We start from the raw sequence: 22480 nt of genomic DNA on the forward strand, positions 1-22480 counted from the left end.
CTGACCGTTGTCCACCAGAGAGACTGTTTGTCCCGGATAGATGGACCAGCAGAGTTATTTCCGAGGTCCATTCTTCGGTGTTGGCGGGTCATCCTGGGATTTTTGGTACCAGAGATTTGGTGGCTAGGTCCTTCTGGTGGCCTTCCTTGTCGCGGGATGTGCGTTCCTTTGTGCAGTCTTGTGGGATTTGTGCTCGGGCTAAGCCTTGCTGTTCTCGTGCCAGCGGTTTGCTTTTACCTCTGCCTGTTCCGAAGAGGCCTTGGACGCACATTTCCATGGATTTTAGTTCGGATCTTCCAGTATCTCAGAAAATGTCTGTCATCTGGGTGGTGTGTGATCGTTTTTCCAAGATGGTCCATTTGGTGCCCTTGCCTAAGTTGCCTTCTTCCTCCGATTTGGTTCCTCTATTTTTTCAGAATGTGGTTCGCTTGCACGGTATTCCTGAGAATATTGTGTCTGATAGAGGATCCCAGTTTGTGTCCAGGTTTTGGCGGACTTTTTGTGCTAAGATGGGCATTGATTTGTCTTTTTCGTCGGCCTTCCTGTTATGACCCCAGTGGACAGGGTCTCAGAGGAACGTGTAAGTCTGCAAGATACAAAAATCCAGCTCATAGGGCTGTGGTAACTGGGTTGACCAAATAGCTACTCCTAACGCCAACACTAGAAGTAGCCGGGGATCATGCCTACGGTGATCGCTAGATGACTCGCGCCAGCCGGAGAATCTAACTACCCCTAGGAGAAGAAAACAAAGACCTCTCTTGCCTCCAGAGAAAGGGACCCCAAAGCAAGATACAAGCCCCCCACAAATAATAACGGTGAGGTAAGAGGAAATGACAAACACAGAAATGAACCAGGTTCAGCAAAGAGAGGCCAGCTTACTAATAGCAGAATATAGCAAGATAACTTATCTGGTCAACAAAAACCCTATAAAAATCCACGCTGGAGATTCAAGAACCCCCGAACCGTCTAACGGTCCGGGGGGAGAACACCAGCCCCCTAGAGCTTCCAGCAAAGGTCAGGATACAGATAGGAACAAGCTGGACAAAAATACCAAACAAAACAAAAGCAAAAAGCAAAGAAGCAGACTTAGCTTGAAAAACAGGAACCAGGATCAGAGGACAAGAGCACAACAGATTAGCTCTGATTTCAACGATGCCAGGCATTGAACTGAAGGTCCAGGGAGCTTATATAGCAACGCCCCTGAACTAACGGCCCAGGTGAGGATATAGGAAAAGACAGACGCTCCAGAGTCAAATCACTAATGACCACTAGAGGGAGCAAAAAGCAAAATCACAACAGTACCCCCCCCCCTTAGTGAGGGGTCACCGAACCCTCACCACGACCACCAGGGCGATCAGGATGAGCGGCGTGAAAGGCACGAACTAAATCGGCCGCATGAACATCAGAGGCGACCACCCAGGAATTATCTTCCTGACCATAGCCCTTCCACTTGACCAGGTACTGAAGCCTCCGCCTGGAGAGACGAGAATCCAAGATCTTCTCCACCACGTACTCCAACTCGCCCTCAACCAACACCGGAGCAGGAGGCTCAGCAGAAAGAACCACAGGCACAACGTACCGCCGCAACAAGGACCTATGAAACACGTTGTGGATAGCAAACGACACAGGAAGATCCAGGCGAAAGGATACAGGATTAAGAATTTCCAATATCTTGTAAGGACCAATAAAACGAGGTTTAAATTTGGGAGAGGAAACCTTCATAGGAACAAAGCGGGAAGAAAGCCACACCAAATCCCCAACACGTAGTCGGGGACCCACACTGCGGCGGCGGTTGGCAAAGCGCTGAGCCCTCTCCTGTGACAACTTCAAGTTGTCCACCACAAGATTCCAGATCCGCTGCAACCTATCCACCACAGAATCCACCCCAGGGCAGTCAGAAGGTTCCACATGACCTGAAGAAAAACGAGGGTGGAAACCAGAGTTGCAGAAAAACGGCGAAACCAAGGTGGCGGAACTAGCCCGATTATTAAGGGCAAACTCAGCTAACGGCAAGAAGGTCACCCAATCGTCCTGATCAGCAGAGACAAAACACCTCAAATAAGCCTCCAAAGTCTGATTAGTTCGCTCCGTCTGTCCATTAGTCTGAGGATGGAAAGCAGACGAAAACGACAAGTCAATGCCCATCCTACTACAAAAGGATCGCCAGAATCTGGAAACGAACTGGGATCCTCTGTCTGACACAATATTCTCAGGGATGCCGTGCAAACGAACCACGTTCTGGAAAAACACAGGAACCAGATCGGAAGAGGAAGGCAGTTTAGGCAAAGGAACCAAATGGACCATCTTGGAGAAGCGATCACATATCACCCAGATAACAGACATGCCCTGAGACACCGGAAGATCAGAAATGAAATCCATGGAGATATGTGTCCAAGGTCTCTTAGGGACAGGCAAGGGCAAGAGCAACCCGCTGGCAGGAGAACAGCAAGGCTTAGCTCGAGCACAAGTCCCACAGGACTGTACAAATGACCGCACATCCCTAGACAAGGAAGGCCACCAAAAGGATCTGGCCACCAGATCTCTGGTGCCAAAAATTCCTGGGTGACCTGCCAACACCGAGGAATGAACCTCGGAAATGACTCTGCTGGTCCACTTATCAGGCACAAACAGTCTGTCAGGTGGACAAGAATCAGGCCTATCAGCCTGAAATCTCTGCAACACACGTCGCAAATGCAGAGAAATGGCTGACAAGATTACTCCCTCTTTAAGAATACCAACTGGTTCTGCGACTCCAGGAGAGTCAGACACAAAGCTCCTTGAAAAAGCATCAGCCTTCACATTCTTTGAACCTGGTAAATACGAGACCACAAAGTCAAAACGGGAGAAAAACAATGACCAGCGGGCCTGTCTAGGATTCAGGCGTTTAGCAGACTCGAGATACATCAGATTTTTGTGATCAGTCAAGACCACCACACGATGCTTAGCACCCTCGAGCCAATGACGCCACTCCTCAAATGCCCATTTCATGGCCAACAACTCCCGATTGCCCACATCATAATTTCGCTCCGCAGGCGAAAACTTCCTAGAGAAAAAGGCGCAAGGTCTCATAACAGAGCAACCAGGGCCTCTCTGCGACAAAACGGCCCCTGCTCCAATCTCTGAAGCATCCACCTCAACTTGAAAGGGAAGCGAGACATCAGGCTGGCACAAAACAGGCGCCGAAGTAAACCGACGTTTCAACTCCTGGAAAGCCTCCACGGCAGCAGGAGCCCAATTAACCACATCGGAGCCCTTCTTGGTCATATCCGTCAAAGGTTTCACAATGCTAGAAAAGTTAGCGATAAAACGACGGTAGAAGTTAGCGAAACCCAAGAACGTCTGAAGACTCTTAACTGACGAGGGCTGAGTCCAATCAAGAATAGCTCGGACCTTGACTGGGTCCATCTCCACAGCAGAAGGGGAAAAAATGAACCCCAAAAAGGGAACCTTCTGTACACCAAAAAGACACTTTGAGCCCTTGACAAACAAAGAATTTTCACGCAAAATTTTAAAGACCATCCTGACCTGCTCCACATGCGAGTCCCAATTATCAGAAAAAAACAGAATATCATCCAGATAAACGATCAGAAATTTATCCAGATAGTTCCGGAAAATGTCATGCATAAAGGACTGAAAAACTGAAGGGGCATTAGAGAGCCCAAAAGGCATCACCAAGTACTCAAAATGACCTTCGGGCGTATTGAATGCGGTTTTCCATTCATCCCCTTGCTTAATGCGCACAAGGTTGTACGCACCACGAAGGTCTATCTTGGTAAACCACTTGGCACCTTCAATCCGGGCAAACAAGTCAGACAACAGCGGCAAAGGATACTGAAATTTGACAGTGATCTTATTTAAAAGCCGATAGTCAATACAAGGCCTCAAAGATCCGTCCTTTTTAGCCACAAAAAAGAATCCCGCACCAAGAGGGGAAGAAGACGGACGGATGTGTCCTTTCTCCAGAGACTCCTTGATATATGAACGCATAGCGGTATGTTCAGGTATCGACAGATTAAACAGTCTTCCCTTAGGAAATTTACTGCCTGGAATCAAATCTATTGCACAGTCACATTCCCTATGAGGAGGCAATGCACTGGACCTGGACTCGCTAAAGACATCCTGATAATCAGACAAGTACTCCGGAACTTCCGAAGGCGTAGAAGAAGCAATAGACACAGGCAGGGAATCCTCATGAATACCATGACAGCCCCAACTAGACACTGACATAGCCTTCCAGTCAAGGACTGGATTATGGGTCTGTAACCATGGCAGCCCCAAAACAACCAAATCATGCATTTTATGTAGAACGAGAAAACGTATCACCTCGCGGTGTTCAGGAGTCATGCACATGGTAACCTGTGTCTAATACTGCGGCTTATTTTCTGCCAATGGCGTAGCATCAATACCCCTAAGAGGGATAGGATTTTCTAATGGTTCAAGAATAAAACCACAGCGCTTAGCAAATGAGAGATCCATAAGACTCAGGGCAGCACCTGAATCTACAAACGCCATGACAGGATAAGATGACAGTGAGCAAATCAAAGTTACAGACAGAATAAACTTAGGATGCAAATTACCAACGGTGACAGGACTAACAACCTTAGATATACGTTTAGAGCATGCTGAGATAACATGTGTAGAATCACCACAGTAGTAGCACAAGCCATTCCGGCGTCTATGAATTTTCCTCTCATTTCTAGTCAGGATTCTATCACATTGCATCAAATCAGGTGTCCGTTCAGACAACACCATGAGGGAATTTGCGGTTTTTCTATCACATTGCATCACATCAGGTGTCTGTTCAGACAACAACATGAGGGAATTTGCGGTTTTGCGCTCCCGCAACCGCCGGTCAATTTGAATAGCCAGGGACATGGTATCATTCAGACCTGTGGGAATGGGAAAACCCACCATAACATTCTTAATGGCCTCAGAAAGGCCATTTCTAAAATTAGCGGCCAGTGCACACTCGTTCCAATGTGTCAGCACGGACCATTTCCGAAATTTTTGGCAATACACCTCAGCCTCGTCCTGGCCCTGAGACAAAGCCAGCAAGGCTTTCTCTGCCTGAATCTCAAGATTGGGTTCCTCATAAAGTAAACCGAGCGCCAGAAAAAACGCATCAATATCAGCCAATGCTGGATCTCCTGGCGCCAACGAAAAAGCCCAATCCTGAGGGTCACCCCGTAAGAATGAAATAACAATTTTTACTTGTTGAGCAGAGTCTCCAGACGAACAAGGTTTCAGGGACAAAAATAATTTACAATTATTCCTGAAATTCCTAAACTTAAATCGGTCTCCTGAAAACAGTTCAGGAATCGGAATCTTGGGTTCAGACCTAGGATTTCTGGTAACATAATCTTGTATACCCTGCACACGAGCGGCAAGCTGGTCCACACTTGTAATCAAGGTCTGGACATTCATGTCTGCAGCAAGCTTAAGCCACTCTGAGGTAAAGGGGAAAAGAAAAAAAAAAATGAGAGAGGGAAAAAAAAAACTCAAAATTTTCTTTCTTATAATCCCACTTCTGCAATGCATTAAACATTTAATACTGGCCTGGCATACTGTTATGACCCCAGTGGACAGGGTCTCAGAGGAACGTGTAAGTCTGCAAGATACAAAAATCCAGCTCATAGGGCTGTGGTAACTGGGTTGACCAAATAGCTACTCCTAACGCCAACACTAGAAGTAGCCGGGGATCATGCCTACGGTGATCGCTAGATGACTCGCGCCAGCCGGAGAATCTAACTACCCCTAGGAGAAGAAAACAAAGACCTCTCTTGCCTCCAGAGAAAGGGACCCCAAAGCAAGATACAAGCCCCCCACAAATAATAACGGTGAGGTAAGAGGAAATGACAAACACAGAAATGAACCAGGTTCAGCAAAGAGAGGCCAGCTTACTAATAGCAGAACATAGCAAGATAACTTATCTGGTCAACAAAAACCCTATAAAAATCCACGCTGGAGATTCAAGAACCCCCGAACCGTCTAACGGTCCGGGGGGAGAACACCAGCCCCCTAGAGCTTCCAGCAAAGGTCAGGATACAGATAGGAACAAGCTGGACAAAAATACCAAACAAAACAAAAGCAAAAAGCAAAGTAGCAGACTTAGCTTGAAAAACAGGAACCAGGATCAGAGGACAAGAGCACAACAGATTAGCTCTGATTTCAACGATGCCAGGCATTGAACTGAAGGTCCAGGGAGCTTATATAGCAACGCCCCTGAACTAACGGCCCAGGTGAGGATATAGGAAAAGACAGATGCTCCAGAGTCAAATCACTAATGACCACTAGAGGGAGCAAAAAGCAAAATCACAACACCTTCCATCCTCAGACTAATGGCCAAACCGAGCTAACTAATCAGACGTTGGAAACTTATTTGAGATGTTTTGTTTCTGCTGATCAGGATGATTGGGTGACTTTTTTGCCATTGGCCGAGTTTGCCCTTAATAATCGGGCTAGTTCTGCTACTTTGGTTTCGCCTTTTTTCTGCAATTCTGGTTTCCATCCTCGTTTTTCCTCGGGTCAGGTTGAGTCTTCTGACTGTCCTGGGGTGGATTCTGTGGTGGATAGGTTGCAGCAGATTTGGAACCATGTGGTGGATAATTTGAGGTTGTCACAGGAGAAGGCTCAGCGCTTTGCCAACCGCCGCCGCGGTGTGGGTCCCCGACTTCGTGTTGGGGATTTGGTGTGGCTGTCTTCTCGGTATGTTCCTATGAAGGTCTCCTCTCCTAAATTCAAGCCTCGCTTCATTGGTCCTTATAAGATCTTGGAAATCCTTAACCCGGTGTCTTTTCGTTTGGATCTCCCAGCATCGTTTGCCATTCATAATGTGTTCCATAGGTCTTTGTTGCGGAGGTATGTCGTACCTGTGGTTCCTTCTGTTGAGCCTCCTGCTCCGGTGCTGGTCGAGGGCGAATTGGAGTACGTGGTGGAGAAGATTTTGGATTCTCGTATCTCTAGACGGAGGCTTCAGTATTTGGTTAAGTGGAAGGGCTATGGTCAGGAGGATAATTCCTGGGTTGTCGCCTCTGATGTTCATGCGGCCGATTTGGTTCGTGCCTTCCACGCGGCGCATCCTGATCGCCCTGGGGGTCTTGATGAGGGTTCGGTGACCCCTCCTCAAGGGGGGGGTACTGTTGTGAACTCTATTTTTGGGCTCCCTCTAGTGGTCACAAGCGGTACTGTGTAGTGTTGTCTTTCTGCAGGTTGGCAGCATCAGGTGGTTCGTTATCCTTGGCTGGTTTCCTATTTAGCTCACCTGGATACTCAGTTCCTTGCCTGCTATCAATGTATTCAGTGCTCTTCAGATTCCTTGTGACTACCTTGCTCCCAGTCTCTCCAAGACAAGCTAAGTCCTTGTTTGTTCATTTTCTGATTATCAGCATTCATCATGTTTCTTGTCCAGCTTGCTAAAATGTGATTTCCTCGCTTGCTGGTTGCTCTAGGGGACTGAGTTTCTCCCCCCACACCGTTAGTTGGTGCGGGGGTTCTGGAAATCTCAGTGTGGATATTTTGTAAGGGTTTTTTACTGACCGCACAGACCCCTTTTCTATTTTCTGCTATCTAGTATTAGTGGGCCTCATTTGCTGAATCTGCTTTCACCCCTGTGTATGTGCCTTCCTCTTACCTCACCGTTATTATTTGTTGGGGGCTTCTATATCTTTGGGGATTATTTCTCTGGAGGCAAGTGAGGTCTTTCTCTCTCTCTAGGGGTAGTTAGTTCCTCAGGCTGGCTCGAGACGTCTAGGATTTTAGGCACGTTCACCGGCTACTTCTAGTGTGTTTTGGATAGGTTCAGATTTGCGGTCAGTCCAGTTTGCCACCTCCCTAGAGCTTGTCCTATGTTTGCTACTTAGCTGGAGTAATTTGTGATCCTCAACCACTAAGGATCATAACAGGTCTGCGCTTGTCGACACTAACATTCCCACTACGAAAACCCTTCAGAGCCTGCGTTATCAGAAAATGTTTGGTAATATTGACCGATCCCTGCAGCTTAAAACCAAAAGCCAAACCTGCCATAAATTTATTCACTTTTGATACAGACCAACCCCACTCTGCCGCTTTTCCCACCAAAAACAATACCGCCAGCGTCCTGTCACTATCAGATTCCACCACTCCCCATTGACCAGACCAGCTTTCCCAGATTTTCCAAGTTGATTTGTAAGCTAGCCACGTTGGCCTTGAGACTGAGGACTGAATCAATCGACCTCCTCGTCCGCAACAATTTTCCACAAAGGGCATTCCACTCCTGAGGCCTCCGCGTCTGGCACCAACTCCCAGAAACGTTCCAACTGTGAATGAGACAAAGCATCTGCTATAGAATTTTGCACACCCGGCACGTGTACCGCAGAAATGTATGCATTCAACTCCAAACATCGCAACACCAACTCCCTAACCAATCTAATCACCGGGGGAGAGGAAGAAGTTAGACTATTGATAATAGAGACCACGCTTAGATTATCACAGTGAAACCTGACCTTCCGATTTTAAAAAATGACACCCCAAATCACAACTGACACCACAATTGGGAACAATTCTAGCAGTGCAAGATTCTTGTTTAAACCCTGTCTCCGCCAGCCCTCCAGCCACAACTCGGCACTCCACCGACCTCCACAATACACACCGTATCCAACCGAACCGGATGCATCCGTGTAAATCTCGCAATCAAAGTCAGTCACAGTTTCCAACTGAATCAACGATCTACCATTGTAATTCGATAAAAAGCGCTGCCAAACAACCAACTCCTCTCTATGTTCCTTAGTCAAACGAACGAAATTATGTGCCGCCCTGATTCCGGCTGTCGCCAACGACAACCTGCAGCAAAAAATCCTGCCAATGGGCATAATCCGGCACGCAACGTTCAAACGCCCCAAAAGGGACTGTAACTCCTTCAAAGTCACCTTCCGCAATCAACCAATCCTGTGTACCTCCTGTACCAGCAACAAAAGCTTATCCTCAGGTAACCTACACTCCATTTTCTCTGAGTCAATAAGGATGCCCAAAAAACTCAAAACCTTGCCGGTCCCTCCTTCTTTTCTGTGGCCAATGGAACGCCAAAAAGCCCAGCCATCCACTCCATGGTAGCCAACAAATTTGTGCATACGGCAGAGTCCGGGGGACCAATAAACAAGAAGTCATCCAAATAATGAATGGTGGAAGGAACTCCGGTAACGTCCCTAATAACCCATTCCAGGAAAGTGCTAAACGTCTCAAACAGTGAACAAGAAATCAGCCCATAGGCAAACATCTGTCTAAATAAAAACCACCGTTCCAAAAACAACCCAGCAAAGGAATGCTATCTGGGTGAACTGGGAGTAACCGAAAGGCCGATTTGATATCTGTCTTAGCTAATAAAACCCCTTCGCCATACCGCCGTACCCATTGTACTGCTGCGTCAAATGAAGTGTACACCACTGAACATAACTCCTCATCAATGCCATCATTAACTGACCTACCCCGTGGATACGACATATGTTGGATCAACCGAAACTTGTTCGGCTCCTTCTTAGGCACCACCCCCAATGGTGAAACAATCATGCCTTCAATCGGCAAAGAACTAAATGGCCCAGCCATCCTACCAAGGTCCACCTCCTTTGCCAACTTACTGCTGACCACTGCAGCATGTAAGTCCGCTGACCTCTAATTCTAGGTAGTAAAAGGAACCGCATGACTAGGAGCCGGAATCCGAAAACCATCAGAAAACCCGCGTAAAAGAATTCCCGCGTTTTCTTGATCCGGGTATCTATTTAAATAAGAGGCCATCTTTTGAAGCCTCACTGGGGTCTCCCCCTTGACTGCCACCCACTCCTGGCTTACCCCTTGCTCTCTTAAAACACTTTGACGGAGAGCCTCCGTTGCAATGGGCACAAACGTGTTTAAATTTGCAGGAGTTCCCGTACTTACACTGGCCGTCATTAAACTGCCAACATGTTCCTGACTTCTCTTTCCCACCCTGGGCCCCCTGACCTCCGCTGCCATGTCCGGACTGTTGGTTGCCGGCTCCTCCGCTCCCATGAAAGGACTGCCCATACCTCACAGGGGCCATGACTTTCAACCAGAGCCCAATGTCCTTTTGATCCCATTTAATTTCTGGCCTTACCGCCTTCCTCTGACGGAAATGCTCGTTATAACGCAGCCATGCCTGACCCCCATAGGTACGGTGTGCCTCCCCTATCGAGTCGAAATAACAAAAAAGACCCGAACAGTTGTCCAGAAATTTCTCGCCTATTACAATAGCCAGTATCCCAAAAGCCTGCTGCCAATTAACGAAAGTTTGCGGAATCAACCGCCACCTTCTCTTCTCCTCCTCCTCCTTTTTACTATCCTCCTTCTTACCCTTGTCCAAATTAAACTTTTCTAAAGGAAGGAGGGAGAAAATCTCCACATACTCATTCTTCCAAATTTTCTCCTTCACCTCCTTCTTTAGATGCGCACCAAGTGGACCCTCAAAGCATACATACACCTCCCCTTTCGCTCTATCGTCCAACTTTACCGTATCCCCTTTATCCTTCTCGGTCTGCACCGACACCGATACCCCGGCGGATGACGCCTGTGCCGACCCCACTGGCCTTGCTGTGTCGCTCGCCACCCGCGATCCAATACCCAAACTGTGTAACTAGGCTCCCAGAGGTGATCCCCCAGCACCTTCCACAACACCCCCTTCTAGATTTCTCGAAAAATGTGACACCCCAGCCAGAATATTGCTAATCCCCGACACCCCAGAGCCCCCTACTCCCGCTAGCGCGCTAATGTCAGCTGCCGCACTCTGACTTCCCCCAACCTCACCTAACCGACCCCCCAATGGTGACAAACGAGACATGGACATATACTCACGAGGCTGCGCGGGTGCTGTGTCCCCGCCAGCCGGACATCCGGACTCCTGCTGCTCTCTGTCCACCGGCTGCTCGCTCCCCGACTCACTCACGTCGTCGTCCCCTTGCTGCTCCAGGCCGGCGCCCCTGGCCTCCACGTCACCAGGGGGGACCGAAGCAGGGGATACTTGCCGCTCCCTCGACTGTCTGCTGGACCTGGATCTGTAGGCAGTAGCAGCCTCCCGTGGCCTGCCGCCCGTCGGTGCACTGTTGTCATTCCCGGATCGAGAGCCCAGCAAAGCATCTGGAGGCTGCATGCCCTGCAACCTGCTCTGCCGGCCGCTCCCCTTGTCAGGTGCCCGTCCTCCGGCCGCTCCCGGGGTACCTGCGGGCGCAGACACCGCCAGATGTCTTCCTGCAGCTGTCGCAGCTGCCTGCCTCCCTCTCACCACCGCTGGCCGGGCCACGCTCTCCAGTGTTTCGCCGCCGCTGCTGGGCCCTCTCCTGACTTGCGCAGGCCGAACTTCAGGTGCGGTCTGCATTTCCGGTGAAGCCGGGCTGGCCGCAATGCTCCTCGTCTCAATGGTGTGCCGCCGACCCGTGCCAGCAGAGCGGGTGCCTGAATTCCTGCCGGAGGTGGCGCCGGGCGGGTCTGCCGCACCGCTGCACCTGGCCTCCACAGGGTCCCGGGAGGGGCTCCGCGGCCTCCGCCTGCCGCGCGTCGCGATCTCCGGTTATAGCAGCTCCGGGGGCCTAGTCCTCCACGTCCTTCTGCCCCGCTGACCTGCGTCACCCAGCAATGAAGCCAGCTGCGCCTGCAACCAGCCGTCCCTCCTTGACCACGCCATGTCCCGCAGTCTGTCCACCAAGCCCTCAACAGACTCCATGGTAAGTGGAGGGAAGGTGGATTCACCCTGGGTTCTTTTCACGCTGGGCTCTTCGTGCGAATGGCTTTCCTGCACTTTTCCACCCCCTTGTCGCCCGTCCTCAACCCCCAAACTCCTCCCCCGCCCTTACAGCCAATCACACGCACAGCCTTTAAAAAACAATATAGGAAAACCCTCCTATGGCAACGCAGTCATGGGGGGACTCCATCAAGCTGCGCCCATTCCAGCCCCCATCTTGATGACTTTGTAGACAGCCTCCATGGCGTTAGAGGTTATAGCACAGTTACAAATCACTCCGGTCCCGAGTGCCGGCCGGGTATTGAGGTGAGAGACTCGGGCGAGTTTCCGCATTGCAATTGCAAGTGGGACACCAGCCTTATTAAAAAAAAAACATTTGTTTTCAAGTCACAAGGAAATCATGCAAAAGAAATATAGCACAATATAGGACAAAACGGGCAGTGACGACAAAACTGCAATATTACCTCTGGTAACTGTGGTAAAAATCTCAGAGAAGTCTTTGGGAACTTTCCTTTATTGGAGGTTGAAGGCTGTGGAAATAATAATATTATTAGCATGGTGATATTACACACAAAATTTTGTAGAGATACAGAAGATATTAATATTTTATTGCTCTAGTGCACCTATTATTAACCTCCTAATGACCAGGCCTGAAAGGCCTAAAAAAAATTTCTTTTTCAGTTTTGTGCCTCTGCTTTTCAGCAGTTATAATTTTGCTATTTTCTCTGTTTTAGCTGCATAGTTTAAAAATTTCCTGGTTTTTAACATTGAAAGTAGGCACTACAGCCAGTGGGGTACCGCCAATAGGGGCAGATCACACAGCTGCTATGGAGCCCCCCTGTAACCTGGATGCAGATACAGCTGAAAGCCGTCCACTCCCTCCTCCTATTATTCTCCCTCTGCGTCTGGGCTCTGACGTCTCAGAGTAGTGGGCGCGATCACTACATTGTGTCGCTGTGCCAGGCAGTGCAGAGCTTCATAAGACACGCTGAGGAGACCAAATCAGCAGGGAAAATGTATTTTACTGTAATATTTTTTTTAATCATTGAGTACATTGTGAGACTCATTGTACTTTAAGAGCTCATTATATTATATGGAAGGCAAGGTGGAGCCCATTATATTAAATATAAGGCTATGAGAGACCCGTTATACTACATGGGGCTATATGGGGGCCATTATTCTGTTTGCAGGGCTATGTGGGGCCATTATACAGTTTGGAGGGCTATGTATGGGCCATTATAATGTTTGGAGGGCTATGTGGTGATTAAAAATACTGTTTGGAGGGCTATGTGGGTACTGTTATACTGCAGTATAAATATGTATATATTGCAAGGCTATATGGGAGCTATTGTACTGTTTGGAGGGCTATGTGGGGGATATTATACTGTTTGGAAGCCTAGTGGGGCAAGTATACAGCGTGGATGTTTCTGCGGGGGCCATTATGCAGTTTGCAGGGCTATGTGGGGGCCATTATAATTTTTGGAGGGCTATGTGGTGAGCAAAAATACTGTTTGGAGGGCTATGTGGGTACTGTTATACTGCAGTATAAATATGTATATATTGCAAGGCTATGTGGGAGCTATTGTACTGTTTGGAGGGCTATGTGGGGGATATTATACTGTTTGGAAGCCTAGTGGGGCAAGTATACAGCGTGGATGTTTCTGTAGGGGCCATTATACTGTTTTAAGGGCTAGTGGGGCCATAATACTGTAGGATAGTTGAGGTAGAAAAACAGATAAAAGGCATTCCAAATCTGTATCCCAAATTGCAGAATTTCACGGCAGTGCTTCTCTCCTCTTAGGATCATCCAAAAAAAGCAAATTAGCTTTTTTTATTATTTTTTACATGGTCATCACCGCAAAGGAGCGGCACCATTTTATGTGGTTTTTTTTCTACCTAATCTAGTTGTAGCTCTGCTGAAACTCCCCATTGAGGATATTTCCACATCATATCAGTTTGGCTGCACCCACTGGATTTTGCAATAGAGCAATCTGGAGTTGTGCCTCTAGCATAACTTTGCAAAGTGAGAATCCTCTTAATTTTATTTTAACAATTTTTAGGGTAAATTTCCACGTTCAGGAAACGCTGCGTGTTTGACACTGCGTAGAGCCGCAGCGTCCAGATGTTACAGCATAGTGGAGGGGATTTCATGAAATCCCATCTCCACTATGCAGTAAAAGACGCATGCGGCAGACCCGCGGAAACTGACATGCGGAAACAACGCAAGGACAATGCAGGTAACCTCCCAGTGACCTCAGGTGCAGATTTGGTCAGGATTTTACCTGCATAACATCCTGACCAAATCCTGAGGCAATCCTGAACGTGGACACATACCCTAAATTTACTGCCCTCAGAAAGTGCTGCTTTCTCTCCCCTTTTCCCCTAAGGGAATTCCATAAATAGGTATATACTTTGTCAAGAGGTGTGGGGTCATTGCACTATTTGTAGGGCCATTATACTGTATGAAGGGCTGTGTTGGGGTCACAGTTGGGACATCATACTGTTTTGAGGTCTCTGTACTTTGCCAGGTAGGTACAGTGGAGGAAGTGTGGGTAGAGGGTACTGTGGAGGCATCATACTGTGTTTGGGGGGCACGCTTGTTGGCATCAAACTTTATGGGGGCAATAAGGCTGTGTGCACACGATGCGGATTTAGTGCGGATTCGCAGCGGATTTTTCCGAGCAGAAACACTGCAGATCCGCACTGTGATTTACAGTACAATGTAAATCAATGGGAAAAAAAAAGCTGTGCAGATGGTGCGGAAAAATCCACGCGGAAACGCTGCGAATTTAAAAGAAGTGCATGTCACTTCTTTTGTGCGGATCTGCAGCGTTTCTGCACCCTTCCATTATAGAAATCCGCAGTGGTAAAAACCGCAGAAAATCTGCATAAAATACGTGGCAAATCTGCACCAGCGGTTTCTGCCAGAAGCGGATTTTGTGCAGAAAATTCTGCACCCCATTTCGCAACGTGTGCACATAGCCAAAAAGGAGAATCTAGGAGCTTCAATACGAGGAAAACTACTTTGCAAGTGCTGCATAGTTGTGAGATTTGTTCTTCTGTGATACCACCAATTTATTTTTTATTTTTAAGGGGATTGGGAGGCCTCTATTAGAACTTCTGCTATTTGGCTATTATTTCTGTGTACACCCCTTCCTATAGCCTAAGATAAGATATTGATCCAGAGGAAGGCAAAACCCCATAAAGCAGATGCTAATAGTCCCATATTAGGGGAAAAATGCCTTCTGGGCTCCAGCAATCAGACTAGTTTACTGGATCAACGTTACATCACAGAATCCAGTATTCATAACCTATAATATGATATTTTTTAAGAAAGGCATCCAGGGCCTCCTTGTACTGTCGTAGTCAATTAACCATTGCAACATCATGTGGCAGAAAGTTCCATTCTCATTGCCCTTTCCATAAAGAATCTGCATCTGTGATATGATTAAATCTTCTTTCCGTTAGATGTAGAAGATGCCTCCTTTTCATCATTACAAGCACCAGGTCTAATAAGATCATTAAAAAGATCTCTATACTGTCCCTTCATATATTTGATGGTCGTAAGATCGCTCCTAAGGCTAGGTTCAGATTGCGATAGTGCAATCCGTTTAGCGCGAGGGCTAGCGGATTGCGCTAACGCAATGTCTTTTTCGGGGCCGCGTTCAGGGGTCGCGTTAACGTCCCCACTCGTGCAGATCCCCAATCTGCGAGAGCGGGGAACGGACCTCTGGCGCGCCGCGGACGCTGCAAGCAGCGTCCGAGGCGCGCTACAAAAGACCGGCACATCGCTAGCGCGTGCTGAAAATGACACGCGCTAGCAATGCGCTCTAACATTGCCGGCAATGGGAGCGCTAACGGACGCGGTGCACGGCGTTAATTTCGCCGTGCAACGCTGTCCGTTAGCGCTATCCCATTAACGCAATGGGAACCTAGCCTAAGCCTTCGTTTTTCCAGACTGAATATCCACAAATTTGATAACCTGTTTTGGTATTGCAGTTCACTCATTTCCTTAACCCCTTCACACCGCAGCCCTTTTTCGTTTTTGCGTTTCTGTCCCTGTGGTGTGATAACATAATTTGCAGGAGCAGTCGTCATCACCAGCCCCCGCAAATTTTGTTCAGGCATGCCGCTCATTTTGGCAGCATCACTGCATCTCTGAAGCCAGGTGTACACTTCCCGGCTTAAGAGGCACACTCCGCATCTGCCACTTTATGGTCACCACATGGCGGTAATATCGTTATTGGTCTTTGCGTAGAGATTTATATTCAGTAACAGCATGGTCATCTGCTGAGGTTCGCCTGTACACACAATTGAGGTACGTAGAGGCCTGCTCAGATGATTCTCTTCTCTTTCTCTGAGTTGAGCCCTTAGCTAAACCTCTGCCCTTATTGATCAGTTTTTACACTGTAACTGAGGCATCCATAGGATATATACCATTTATTGGAACAGCAAGAACTTCACACTTGCTGTGAAAAAGGCTGCAGAGAACCCAAGAATACAGCAAAGTTCCTCTGAAAGAAATTCAGTTGTGGAAATGGTTCAACACCACAGCAGAACTTACTCAGGAATGGCAGTAGGCATGTGTCAGTGCATCTTCATACACAGTGAGGTGACGGCTTTTGGAGGTTGTTCTATTGTCAAGAACAGCAGCAAAGGAGCAACTTCTCTCCAAGAAAAACATCAAAGACTGGCTGACATTCTGCAGAAACTACAGAGACTGTATTGCAGAGGACTGGGGTAAAGTTAATGGTTCTATTGAAGCCAAATAAAACTGGGAAAAGCAAACTACAGGAGAACCATTCCCCCCTCTGCATGGGTTCCTTGGCTGACTAAGCCCTAGGTTCCTTGACCCCAGGCCCCCTGAAATTTGGAGTGTCTCTTTATATCTCTGACAAAGACAGCAGTCCACATGAATAGCCAGAGACATGGCTGACTCCAGAGAAACCTGTGTCTCATTCAGAGCAAATGCATCTGTTACCCTCACAGAAATCCCCTGATAGAACTGACTACGGAGTCATTCCACTTAGTATCCATGGACTACATACGGAACTCAGAACAATATTTCTCCACTAGCCAGTCTCCATGATGAAGCCGACGTAGTGTAGATTCGGCCAGAGAGACGCGGTCGAGGTCATCATATATATATATGACCCTGAGCCAGAAAAAAATCCTCAACCGTTCAAAGTGACTGAAAGTCCGATGGGAGAGACAATGCCCAGTCATCCTGGAGGAGACAAATGACATCCTCATTCCTCAGGTACCGATGAGCAACGGGTGGGGATCGTAATTTAAAAAGAGTTTACAGGCCTCCTAAAAACAACAAACTTATCCCAAACCCCAGAAAACCTATCCGGGAGAGTAATCTTGGGCTCCACCAGGGGTTGTCCGAGAACAGCGGGCACTAAATATGAGGTGATTGGGTACTACTAGTGATGAGCGAGTATACTCGTTACTTGGGTTTTCCCGAGCACTCTCGGGAGGTCTCCGAGTATTTATGACTGCTCGGAGATTTAGTTTTCATCACCACAGCTGAATGATTTACAGCTACTAGACAGCTTGATTACATGTGGGGATTCCCTAGCAACCAGGCAACCCTCACATGTACTCAGCCTGGCTAGTAGCTGTAAATCATTCAGCTGCCGCAATGAAAACGAAATCTCCGAACACTAACAAATACTCGGAGACCACCCGAGCGTGCTCTGGAAAACCCGAGCAACTAGTATACTCGCTCATCACTAGGTGCTACAAAACAACAGTGGGTAAATCTGTCACCTCAAGACAGTTGCTGCAACTGCCCTAGTCTATCTCTGTCCCCAGGATTACTCCTGAAGGTGGAGAAGAGGGGTTCACATGCCTTGGTATGCTCCTATATCAACCCTGATCTGTCCCTTCTGCCACCCAGGGTAGTGGGAAGCTGAAATGTATAGGAACACACTAACCAGACAAAGGAAGACAAAACGGGATAAAAGAAAATAACAACGATACAAAATATACACACCAAACAACAGAGTGTGATACAGGGGAGAGACCAAATAGGAGAGAATGTTGATGCGCACACAGAAAAAATTCCAAGCAACAATCTCCTGAACAATCTATAAACACCAACCACGAACTACACCTCCAAATTCAGAACCAGGCAGGAAGAACAAACACTGGCAATCCCTAAGTGCCGAAGGCGAGCATATATCGTAGAGGGGAGTGACCAACACTGAACAGCTGAGACAAGCCAAGTAGGAAAGCTCCCAGAGCTTCTATGAACAGATTAATCCTTGCACTGCTAGCAAAGAAAAAAGCTGCAGTTTAATATGATGGTGAAGTACTTCTAACCAGTGCATGAGTTTGTGAAACCAGACACTGCGGTCTTCTGGCATCTCTCTGTCGCAGTATCCCTGTGAAAGTATGGATATTAAAATAACAGTAGATTTACTCACAAGGGGAAAGAACTTTTTATGAAAATCATTACAACCAGTGACAAAATCGAGGCCACTAAAAATAAAGCACCATTAATCCTCTGATAAATGATGGAAAAGGAATTTCACTGCACCCTCTTATTTCAATGGTGCAAGGATTTTATTCCATGTGCAAGCATGTAGTGGACATGCAATCAGACTTTTAAAGATGCAGGGACGTTTGCAACATAAATCAACATTTCGACACAGTCCGAGTCTTTATCATAGAGCCTGCTAGTCCAGATAAGGAGAGGCGCTCTTTCTCCTAGAGGTGAAAACAGGAATACACTTGGGCAAGTCAAAACATTGATTTATGATTTATGTTGCATAGGCCCCTGCACCTTTAAAAGGCTGATTCCATATCCACTACATGCCCGCGCGTGAAAAAAAAAATTCTTGCACCATTGAAATAAGAGTGTGCGTGAATTTCTCTCTCCATGTACTAATGGTTCACACCCCTTTCCACCAGCATCTCGCAACTTCCACAGTGTAAACGCCAGTTCTCTTTATCTCGGTGATGAATGATGCCAGTTTTTTCTTTTTGTTAGGCTTCTCTCAGACAGACGTAGATTCTCTCATCACTGAGAATTGGGATGATTATGCAAATGACACTCTGATCAATCTCTTATCAGTGTCTTATCTGAGTGTCAGCATAACGTGATACGATTCAGATGAGAGAAATATTTCCGCTCCTTGACTTTCTACTATGAGTAAGGTTTGCTAAAGACCCAGTGGGTCGAAACGTTGCCTTATACCATTGGAATACCTTATTGTCTCAACCGCGGTGAATCATTTAATTTTGGTGTTTTGAAAATAAAATTCTAAATTGTTTGCAACTTAAAGGAATAACTCCACGTTCAGTCAGCACCACCGTAGCAAGAGTGCGCGTCTTTTTCTTTTCTCAGATGAGAGAGTAAACATGCTGTAGCATTGGATAACCTACTGAACAATATTAGATTTCTAGAAAAATGCTGTGTTTTTCCAATGCAAACTTTTCTCCTTTGTATTCCCAGCCATCGAGCAAATGATTGCAAAAGCGAGGAAATAACCCTTGTTCCATTTCATGAAGTGAAATCCAGACTGGGTGGATTTTCAATTAACGAAAACTTAACCAGTGTCTTAACGGTAATGGTTAATGATAAATTCACCAAATCTGTCCGCCATGGATCATATACAGCTCTGGCAAAAATTAAGAGACCACTGCAAAGTTTTCAAAAAATCAGCTTCTCTACATGTCTGACAGCCATTCCATTTCAGTGTCAGTTGAATTCCAACCAGAGTACACCTCATTCTACTTAATGTGCTTCTGATTTGGTGATCACCTGAACCAAATCTTATTTAATGAAGGAAAGTATAAAAAACATTGCTGTGGTGTTCACAATCCTCTTGCAACAGGACAAGCTGGATGGCCAAAAAGTGCTAGTAATATCCCAAAAGTAATAGGGATGAAAAAATAACTTTTAACCATGCCAAAGGAGTTGAAAGGAAAAGTCTTGAGTGAGGAAAAGCAGGGCTCAATTCTGGCTTTACTAGGGACACAGTGAGTGTCATGTTGCCTCCATCCATAAAATTTCTAAGACAGCAGTCCATTACAACAAGGTCAAGCAGCAAACATTGGGGACAACAAAGCTACAGACCGGCAGAAGGCGAAAACGACTCTCCACTGACCAGGATAACTGTTCCCTTATTCGAATGTCACTCAGCAAACGCAGGATGACATCAAGTGACCTACAAAAGGAATGGCAAATGGCAGCTGGGGTGAAGTGCACAGCAAGAACAGTTGGTAACAGGCTCCTAGAGGCAGGACTCAAGTCATGTAAAGCTAGAAAAAAGCCTTTCATCAATGAGAAGCAAAAGAGAGCCAGGCTGAAGCTTGCCAAAGACCATAAGGATTGGACCATAGAGGACTGGAGTAAGGTAATCTTCTCTGATGAGTCTGATTTTCAGCTTTTCCCAACACCTGGTCATCTGAGGGATAGATGGAGACCTGGAGAGGCGTACAGACCACATCTTGCACCCACTGTGAAATTTGGTGGAGGATTGGTGATGATCTGGGGATGCTTCAGCAAGGCTGGAATTGAGCAGGTTAATCTTTGCGAAGGACGTATGAATCAAGCCACATACAATGTTATCCTGGAAAAACTGTTGATTACTTCTGCTCAGGAAATGTTCCCCCACTCTGAGGATTGTTTTTTTTCCAGCAGGACAATGCGCCAGGCCACACAGCTAGGTCAATCAAGGTGTGGAGGAAGGACCACCACATCAAATCCCTGTCATGGCCAGCCCAATCTCCATACATGAACCCCATTGAAAACCTCTGGAATGTAATCAAGAGGAAGATGGATAGTCACAAGCCATCAAACAAAGAAGAACTGCTTACATTTTTGTACCAGGAGTGGCATAAGGTCACCCAAATGCAGTGTGAAAGACTGGTGGAAAGCATGCAAAGACACATGAAAGCTTTGATTAAAAATCATGGTTATTCCAGAAAATATTGATTTCTGAACTCTTCCTGAGTTAAAACATTAGATACAGATTGGGATAATTGTGGTGAATTTCTGCGTTGCTGAATCACTAGAATTCCAAAATTATTAGTACATGTGGCTTTATTATTATTAGGTTCCTGTGGTATTTCCTGATAAATGAGTCTTGAACTCTGAACCACATAGAATAATAAAGCCACATGTACTAATAATTCTGGAATTCTAGTGATTCAGCAGCGCAGAAATTTACCACAATTATCCCAATCTGTATCTAATGGCTGGTCCTTCCCTGGACTCGTGGATCTGCTGCAGCGAATCCTTTCAATGCTTCAACTCAGCTACATCTGGTGAGTGCAATCCTATAGATTAATTTTTTAACCTACTCAGATAAGACACTGTTTGCACTCTTTCCTTCAACAGTTTTCATATGATTAAAACATTAGTATTGTTGTTTCTAAATGATTATGAACTGTTTATTTGCATTATTTGAGGTCTGCAAACAATGCATTGTTTTTGTTATTTTGACCATTTCTCATTTTCAGAAAATAAATACAAAATGTATTGCTTGGAACTTTGGAGACATGTTGTCAGTAGTTTATAGAATAAAATAACAATATACATTTTACTCAAAAATATACATATAAAGAGAAAAATCAGACAAACTGAAAATTTTGCAGTGGTCTCTTAATTTTTGCCAGAGCTGTATGTCCATCCACAGCCTGGAAACCAAAGCGTTGTTTTATAAGGCCTCATATCACTGCCCTCCTCTCCTAATCTTCCCTCTTTCCCTATTTTTACCTTCCTTCCTTCTAGAGCATCTTTTTTCTTACCGCTCATTATGGGTCATTTTAGGCTACATTATATGCGTGCTTCATTGTTATTTAACCCTTACTTTGTTATTATGTTTTTACAAAATCAATAAAAAAATCTTTTGAAGAAAAATGCTGTGCATGGTTAGGTATAAGTTTTAAAAGGGTTGTCCAGTACTTGTATATTGATGGCCGACAGTCCCGTCGATCAGCTGAGCAGCTGTATAGTGCCCGCGGCCAGGTACTGCATGTCACGATCCATTTTTCGATTTGTGGCAGATCTGGTACCATGGAGTTAGACCTTTTTTCCTTTCTGGACTATTGGGGGTTAATGTCAGTTTTTCCCACTGGCAAGCTGGTGTAATTGCATTACTGCTGGGTCAGCTGATGTGGGCGGTGACCACTCCCACTATCCTTTAAAAGGTCACCTGATGCATCAGCTGACTGTCGGTGTTAGAGCAATCTGCAGTGACCAAGCTGGAATAAGGGTATGTTTCCACGGTCAGGAAACCTTTAGGATTTGCTGCGGATTGGACCCTGCATGCTGCCGCAGCATCCAATCCGCAGCGTCCAGATGTTACAGTATAGTGGAGGGGATTTTATGAAATCCCATCTCCACTATGCGTGCAGGGCCGCATCCGGCGGCTCTGCGTAACAGGACATGCGGTGCATCTTTCCATATTGCAGTATGTCTATTTACCTTGCGGAGACACTCAGTCACCGCAAGATAAATAACACAGTCTATGAATACGATGCTGTGATTCCGCATGTGTTCAATGAACACATCCGGAATCACCACGTGTACAACAGGGGACGGCGCTTTGGGCGGAGCAGGGTATCCGCTGCATCCGAAGTGCAGGGAATCCTAAACATGGAGACATACCCTAAGGAGCTCTCTGGGTGCAGTAGTGCTTCTGCTGAGTACGCTGATCTGGTGCCTTTATTCTGCTGTGTGGTTCGTTGCAGCAAAGAGAAGTGTGAAATTTGTGTTACCTTGTGCCTTTGGTGTCTGTCACT

The 22480-nt window shown here is 46.6% G+C and overlaps 1 protein-coding gene across 2 annotated transcripts in view; it reads right to left on the reverse strand.

The window, feature by feature from the left end:
- Positions 1–22480, reverse strand: part of DNAH7 (dynein axonemal heavy chain 7) — a 564416-nt gene that overhangs the window by 515662 nt on the left and 26274 nt on the right. For both annotated transcript variants that reach the window (XM_077275383.1, XM_077275384.1), the window contains exon 2: positions 12184–12249. In XM_077275383.1, coding sequence (XP_077131498.1) covers positions 12184–12249 — 66 coding nt within the window. The remainder of the gene's footprint in view (positions 1–12183; positions 12250–22480) is intronic.

This window comes from Ranitomeya variabilis, chromosome 7 (genome assembly GCF_051348905.1).
Source record: "Ranitomeya variabilis isolate aRanVar5 chromosome 7, aRanVar5.hap1, whole genome shotgun sequence".
NCBI classification, from domain to species: domain Eukaryota; kingdom Metazoa; phylum Chordata; class Amphibia; order Anura; family Dendrobatidae; genus Ranitomeya; species Ranitomeya variabilis.